This window comes from Pseudochaenichthys georgianus, chromosome 7 (genome assembly GCF_902827115.2).
Source record: "Pseudochaenichthys georgianus chromosome 7, fPseGeo1.2, whole genome shotgun sequence".
In the NCBI taxonomy this organism is placed as follows: domain Eukaryota; kingdom Metazoa; phylum Chordata; class Actinopteri; order Perciformes; family Channichthyidae; genus Pseudochaenichthys; species Pseudochaenichthys georgianus.
In genome coordinates, this window is record NC_047509.1 from 7829725 (window position 1) to 7838268 (window position 8544).

At 42.0% G+C, this 8544-nt stretch overlaps 1 protein-coding gene across 1 annotated transcript; it reads right to left on the bottom strand.

Moving 5' to 3' along the window:
• Positions 1–2210: 2210 nt before the first annotated feature.
• On the bottom strand, positions 2211–7310 carry LOC117449930 (Ig-like V-type domain-containing protein FAM187A). The gene is made up of 5 exons (XM_034087867.1): positions 7022–7310; positions 5588–5865; positions 4791–5150; positions 3804–4042; positions 2211–2437 (listed from the first exon to the last, which is right to left on the bottom strand). The coding sequence occupies exons 1-5, from the start codon at positions 7217–7219 to the stop codon at positions 2211–2213; spliced, it is 1302 nt and encodes a 433-aa protein (XP_033943758.1). The 5' UTR covers positions 7220–7310.
• Between the last annotated feature and the right edge of the window lie 1234 nt (positions 7311–8544).

Here is an 8544-nt window from a genome sequence, read left to right on the forward strand (position 1 = left end):
AACATTTGTATGTCCGTCAATTTGAGGTCAATATTATTTGTATAAAAATACAGTAGTTCTCTGGAAATGCTGGTCGTTTGTTCTCATCAATGGAGTCATCTTTCATGCAATTCAAGCTTAACGTTTTGTGTTTCTTCTCTCCCAATATTTTCCTCTTATCCAATTGTCATTATCTCACTTTGTTTTCTCTGAGTGGGCTTCTTTGTGTCATCATATCAAGCTCACTCTCCAGGATTTTATCAGGAGCAGCTGCGCACCTGAGAGCACTTAACACCCTGAACACAGGGGACGCAAACATAATCAGCACTCAAGGATGTCTAGTGAAAAAAAAAACAACAAACATGTTAAAGAGAAGAGAACCTCTGAAGTACAGCCCAATTACACAACTGATACAGATACACACCTCAATTTGTACTAACTCTAACATTCTTTGTCCTACAATGTTTTTATTCCCGTTTCAGGATTCTTGGAAATTAAACTAGTCTCACGAAAAGAAATTCAGTTTCTCAGTTATCATGTTTCAGTGTGTATTTCCTTCAGTGAGAAAGTGTCTCAATGTGGACTAGTTACAGTCTAAAGTCTTTAAACTATTTTAGTCTGAAGCTGGATGAGGATGAAGATTCTGCAGCTTCAATCTGCTCTCCCCGTCCACACGGCGGCGTGCGTTGAAGCTTCAACGCTTCTGCCCATTCACTTTGAATGGGGTGACGTCACGCTTTGCTGAACTGCATTGTGGGAGCATTGCTCGCGTTGCTCGCTTCAAAAGTTGAGCAATGTTCAGCCAATCAAATCATACGCCAGTACAAGCTCTAGCCAATCAAACCGTGTGCTTGTGTGTCCGGGGCGGGAGATTCATGTGATTGGTTGTTGGTCGAGTTTCAGACAAGCTCACCGGCAAGCTTCAACGCACGCCGCCGTGTGGACGCTACTCTCTCTGGTGTTGATTCATGATTAATGACACCAACTTGCAATGTAGAGATGTGGGTTTGAGTGCTGCCTTTGGTATGTCACACGTGTTTGTATGATGTTTTGCATCGATTTCAACTTCAACAAATCAGAAGGGAACACCAAGTGAAGTGAGCCCAGGTGGAAGCTAAGCCAGCTAGCTATACGTACAGCCATTTTGCAGTCTGCACGCAGGGCCGCCCCTCCCTACAGGCCAATCACGCCGGCTGCAGGGGGCCCCGCCTCTGCTGTGCGCAGTTCTCCACACCCCCGGCTGACACGCGAGAGTGAGAGTGAGAGGTGATAAGGCTTTGATAGCCACTAGTGCAGGTGAAGAGATGTCGGTGAAAAGACAGTTTCAGTCCGGCGCAAGCAAGAGAGGGAAAAAAAAAAACATGAAGAAACTAGAGCATCACTCGAAGGTGGGTTATTGTATGAGTCAAATGTACAACTTGCGAATGTTGTATAAGTCAAATTGCCAATTGCCATATTAAAACGTCAGCTGCAATTCACGACATGTAGAAGGCAGTCTCTGCATAGCATAGGCTAATGGAGATGCAGTTATCAGCATTCTTCATTCATTCAAGTATGTGATGCCTTTTATCTGCTAATGTACAGGAGGAAGAGTGATACACACACTGTCTGTCTAGTTGGCTTACATAACAGTTAAAGTTTACAGCCTAAAAAACATGGAGCATTGTTTCCCCTTTTATTCATTTTTATGTCATTATGTCAGCCTCTCCCATTAACTCCTAACAGTCATCATCATGTCAACCACAACACAGAGAAATACTGATAGAAATGTGTGTGTAGTTGTTGATACATTGCTGACAGAGGGAACTACGTTTGAACACAGATTTAAGAGATATCAGTTTTTGAGCATGTCATAAACATGTTTTGTCTTGACTATATTACAACTATATTATAATAAAATAATATAGTATTTATGTTATTGAATTGATTATGATTATTATTATTAGTAGAAGTTGTATATTTGCATTAATTATATTGTAATCTGTTTGAGTATTGAGTATTGAGTATTGAGTATGCAGACGTATTCACCTGTAAACGCATACTGAACGACATACACGCACAACCATTTACTTCACTGCATAAAAAAGTAACTGTGTTGATAATAATAATAAACAGGAATTATATTTGCCAAGTAACCTACTTATTTCACCTTAAACAAAGATTAATTAATCATAAAAAATGATTTTAAAGTACTCATTTACACAAAAATGATTTATTATTTATAAAAGAGTTTAATCTGAGTGGGTTTCAGCAGTGTTTCTAAGGTGTCTGAAAACAGCTCTGCCCAACAACAGCAGACAAAACACAGCTGTCATGGCGGCATATGATTTCAAAACAGTCTTCATGGCTGTCGGGAAGTCAGGATGTGATGTCACTGACTGTCCCCGCCCCAAATGAGCGTAGACCAGCAGATGTATCTCAGCAGCCTGTTGACCCTGCAGCCAGCAGTAATAGTTACCTATTAAACAAAAGTGACATTTTAAACAACTTCGAATGAAATAAAATATTCAATAACATATTTAAGTATGAGCTACTGTATCACACCAGGTTGAGCTGAGAAACAGGCAATCCAAACAGAAAATGGATTGGAGGTACACACTATATAACACAAATACATGGATGATCTATCACAGCATGAGTGCAAAGGGGCGATACAGTACACTGGAATAATGTGGTAATGAGAGACAGCTGTGTAGGCAGCTGATTGAGTCACTGAGGTGGGAAACGCAACAGTGATGGCTGGTGGGCAGGTGGGGAACAAAAGATTAGATTAGATTAGAATCTTTAATGACCACACAGCCAGGCTGGTGGAATTCGTGTTCAGTGCAGAGTATTACAGCTTGTTCCATACAATAAACAGACAATAAAAAGTACAACACACAGCACAGGGCAAAGACATATCATAACATAAAGTTCAAGGTGTGGTGGATTGTTATTGTTCATTGGGGTTATTTAGAGTCCAATTAGTGTCCGTATTGCAAAGGGGAAGAAGCTGTTTTTGAAGCGAGCGGTTTTGGCGGACAGTGACCTGTAGCGCCTCCCTGAGGGCAGAAGTTGGAAGACATGGTGACCTGGGTGGGAGGGGTCAGAAATGATTTTCTTTGCCCTTGTGACAGTTCGTTGGTGGTGAAGTGATTCGAGTGATGGAAGGGGACTGCCGGTGATTTTTGATGCTTTATTGATGATACGTTGAAGTTTATTCCGGGAGAGGTTGTCTGAACTGCTGTACCAGACGGTGATGGATGAAGTGAGGATGCTTTGGATGATGGCTGTGTAGAACTGGATTAGGAGATGTTTCCTCACTCTGTATTTCTTGAGCTGCCGCAGAAAGAATAGCCTTTGGTTGGCTTTTTTGTAGATGTGGTCTGTGTTGGTCTTCCATTTGAGGATATTGCTTATGTGAGTGCCAAGACATTTGAGTGATTCTGTGGTGGAAATGAGTTTGAGATAGATAGAGGTGATTTGGGCTGTGGCTTTCGCCTGAAGTCGATGATTATTTCTTGGGTTTTTGCTGTGTTAAGTAGGAGGTTGTTTTCTGAGCACCAGGTGACTGCTTGATGGATCTGAGTGAGGTATTGTGTTTCATTATTATTTGAGATGAGTCCTGTTATTGTTGTGTCATCTGCGTATTTATATATGTTGACGATAACATTTTAGAACAAACACTGGAAGAGGAGCGCGCCATGTTGTGCTGGAGCGTGGAATCAATGCACTTAAATGCATCACTAAGTTGACCTGAATTTGCAGCTTGTCCGTAAAGTAAACAAAACATTGGCTGACGCACTCAGGTGTAGTTCCATTAAAGTGAACAGTATGCAGTCTACCTGAGTCCTGAGTTTTTGCAGGTGTAAACACCAGGTGGTGTCCGGTGTCTATCATCAGCCTGGGGGGTGTGGTGCTGAGTTTACGACCTGCCAAGTGTTCATCTCTGTAGATGGGTTTAGTTCCTTGGTCCCAGGCCACGGCCATGTTGGGATGTGCCCCGGGACAGCCGAGGGTCAGCACACGGTCTGCAGGGTGGCTCAGGTAGAACACTGGTACCTCCACTGATGAGGAGGCAGAACTATAATACAGATAAATAACATGATGTTTTGTGTACGTGGACATTAAACATGATCCCATTTTGAACCTGATAGCAATAATACACTCTGACATCGTCAGCAGCAACATTTTGTAACTCAAACAAACTGTCTTTTGGTTCTGGCCAGATTCATGTTCACAAGAGGATGTTGATATGATGCCTTGTATCAGGTCAAAGGTATATCTAAAAAACGTTTATATTTATGATAAGTAAAATGGAAATAGCAGAAAGAATTTTGCTGTAGGTATTCATGGTCCTCAGAAGATGACCCCTAAAGTTTTCTTTGAGCAATCGATTATTTTCTCTGGCACTATCATCAGGCTAAATTTGTACAAATCTAATGCAGCTATTTTCTGACATTTACTACACACATGATTGCTCTCTAGTTAAAAACATGACAATTCCTCATGCCCAATCTGCTAAAATATAATGGGCTGATTGCCAAGAAAATTACTGATGATTTCCTGACACTTTTACATAACAGCATATTGGTAAGGCTCCACGAAGCAGTCAGCTTATTATTTATTTCCTGCAGCCCTTTTGAAGAGTTAAATGGCTGCATTTAGTATATAATGCTGGATTGAAAGAGCTTTACAATTTGCCTCTCATTTACCAATTCACAATGATAGCAGGTGGTCTGATCGTCGGGAGCAATTTCTCCACTTCAATGTGTTGGCTACCCACTCCACATCCTGTCTATCTACATCTATATACTTATCTATGTACTTACTTGTACCCAAAGAATGCCATCAGAGAACGGATTTTGGAGCTAGTAGCTTGAATTTGGCAGGCAACTTGACAGCTTTTGACCTCCAGCTCGGCTCCAGCTCTGCTTTGTTTCAGTTGTCCAAACGCCTTGGGCACTGCCCCCGAGCCGCATGAGGCGACCGTCTGATTGGCTCGTCTGTAACGGACATGCAGGTAGAGGGAGTGGACGTAGCAGAGTCCCACGCGAACCTGCTCTCCAGGTACGCCACAGCGATCGCAGACTGTCCAGGGCCGGAAACTGGTGAAGACCTGGTAAAGAGGCTGAGAGGAGCCGAGTCCTTGACTTTCTTTCTTTTTCTTGCTCCTACTTTCATGAGTGAGTCTACAAACATAACACTTTGAATTAGACTCACCTTAATCAGTGTTTCATCATGGATTTGTCCTTTACCCAAATTCAAATTAATTCCATTAGGATTAGGGTTAGGGTTATGCACTTCAATGGAGACATTCACTATAACACTGAACATTTTTGCAATACTTGGTTGTTCAGTATGCTTTAAAATGTATGCCATGTTAATCACATATTCCTCTTTTATCTTTGTCTTTTACCCATCAGCATGTAAGGGGTAAAATGTCAATTGATGATCTGATGTCTCAATATTGTTTGCAGGAAAATGCAAAGTATTGATAATCGACTTTAGATGTCAGTACATGTTCACTGGACAGAAGTTAGAAAAAACAAAACCATCGTCAGTGTCAGCATTTTACCACAATGTCTGATTTCAAATAAAGTCCCCGTCATTGAGTCTTTCTCATCACCTCGGAGTAAAGCTTAGCGTGCGGGCCTCCTGGATGTCCAGGTCATAACCGTAGAAGAAGTCTTTGTGGGCGGAGCCACAGATATAAATGCCTGAGTCGTCGGGCCCCGCTCTGAAGATCAATAGGCTGAAGAGACGGATAGAAAATCGACTCCTCAGATCGCCGCTGTGTGGGACGCTAAGAAGGTCCAGCAGACTGTTGCCATGGTGATCAGTCAAGGCTCTGGTCTCCTTTGAGCCGCCCAGATGTTTCCTAAAGAACCACACAACCGATTGGATCTGAAAAACACAGGGAACCAAAGGTATATATGCTGATAGATTATCCATTAACATTATATCAATATCACTCTTTTTTATGTTTTGAAATCAAATTACCCAGATGTCCTCTTATTCCCTATTTTTTCCTCTTTTTCCTCGCTCCATTTAACCGATTTCTTCTTCTAAATATTTGTTTTGTTTTCTGCAAATCCTACTGATCTATACAGCTTGCAAAGGCTGTGGATTTTAGCAGCAGAGCAGCTAGATAACAAGTCCAGCCATTTACACGGCTGTATTGCACAAAGAAAAGATGATAGGATGTGTTATCTTATCATGTTATATATAACTGTGTGATTATGCTAATACATCATACACATTCTTGTTTCTGATTTTGGGATTATAGGTCCTGTACAATTGTACATGTAACTCTGGCATTCAGAGAATACATTTAAATATACAATATTATAATACATTCATTAATATCCTGTGGTACACACCTTTTGACCTGCAATTTACAAAACCAATTATTGCTCAGATCCTTTTTCCGCAGAGTAATAATTCTACAAACTACCATCAAATACCATGTTTTTTGGCCTAACATCCTGAGCCTTGTTGAACCCATGTCCACACTTTCAACAATGAATTGTATGGGCCTTCAAACGAGCCGTCCGCCGGGAAATCTGTGATAATAATATATAATAATAATCCTTATATTTATTATAGCGCTTTATCAATGACTCTCAAAGCGCTTTACAAATACACATTACACATACATGTAATGGTCAGCTACTGTGGACAATACCCACAGGAGAACATTTGGGTGAAGTGTCTTGCCCAAGGACACAACGGCCTGACACAGTGGAGCGGGTTTCGAACTGGAGTTCCCCAAGGCCCCCTTTATCTGATGATCAAACGCACAGACCACTGCGCCACCCGTCCATATGTCACAACATATACATCAACCTACTATTCTTTACAGTCCAAGTTGCAGCGTATGTGAATGACATTAGCTGACAGGAAGTAGACATTAACCCATGCTCTTACCTAACAATGCAATTCGATTAAAACAAGTTAAAACCGAGCACATCAGACAGAGGGTGAATACAATTATTTGAGACGTTATTAAAGCATGTAATCATGTTGTAAGAAACCCAAACCTTGAAGTTATGGTTGTTACCTGTTCTGGTTTGCAGTGGCAGGGAAGCTCCACAGTGACTCCTTCCAGGTAGGCTGCGTTGGTGAAGGACAGGAAAGCAGGACAGGCTTTTCCAGCAAACACATCCTGCTTATCCTCCGGAGCCTCATAGCTCAACACCTCAGGACACAAGATGAGGAGGAGGGGGAGGAGGATGGGAGAGGGGGATGGAGGAGGCATTTGGCTTCTCTGAGGATGAAAATGTTCTGACAAGTTGCAACCTATATTAAATACTGATGCACAAACCCTGAGAAACCTCCAGAGTTTTTGTTCTGTCCTATTTCACATAAGTAGAAATAAGTTGTTTTCAAAACAAAACAGCTTTGATGGAATCTAATCAGATCACCAAGGACCCGTCCCCTGTTGTCAACGCAAACATCTTACAGTTGAGAGCAGTCTTATTTCACAAATACAGCCCCAGTTTGCCAATTGCCAACACTTTTGTCTTTTGTCACATCATTCTAGTAAGTTATAACTAGAATAATTAAACGTCCTACTTTTTTACGACCTGCCGTACAGAAGTATGTGGTTTTAAGGCCCTATGGATGGTCTGTTTGTCAATAACATTCTTTGCCTTGAAAAAGGAGGAGGAGGAGGAGGAGGAGGTGTTACTCATTCTCCGCTCAAGCGAACAGCTCAAAGATAAGAGTTGATATGAGGTGAGCCTTAGACGTCCTGCACACCTTAACATTGCTGCAGGATGAAAGCTGCAGGAGGTTGTTACTGTGATATTATAAGGTAGGAAACAATGAGTGCAATGAAGCGGCTCCCTGCTGAGCTGCAGGTCCGTGTATCAGTGGGCCTCCAGCATAATGACTGAACATACTTCTGTAAAACTTCACCGCCTGGAGACACAAATAACTACTGGTCTCTAAGCTGGCAGTCTCGGCTAAAGGCATGCATTGAAAGAGGATTTCACGGTGTGTGGGTGCGGGTGCGGTTAAATGTTGGGAACATTAGTTTCAGGAAACCGAGTGTGACAGGGCTGCAGGATGACTAACCGTGTGCTCAGAGGGGTAAACACTTCAGATGGCCCCTTACAGTTTTACATTAACGAAATACAATTTGGTATAGTTCCAAGGGTATTATGAAGACGGAGTTGGACCCTGGATGTTAATTTTTTTTTTTTTTCAGAGACATGTATGTTTCATTTTGTAACCAATACAACAATAGTCCTTAACAGGGGCGGATTTAGGATTGTAGGAAATGCGGGGCTAAGTCCAGAATTTTGAAGTTGTTGAGCGGGAGGTGCTAGTGAAGCTCATGAACTGTGAACTTGCCGGAGCCTCGCAGCAGGGGCTACTGCGGAGCGCATAAAGCTGACTCTTCACGCTAACGAACGATCACTTCTTCTTCAGGGCAGTGAAGGCTACGCAGTACGCAGGCTACTGTCCCGCAGCGGCTGCCTCTTTGTTGGACTCCGGTACTGCACATTACTCATGAGACGTTTTAAAACAAATAATTGCTTTAAGTGAAACATCCGGGGATTTTCAGAAAACATCCGG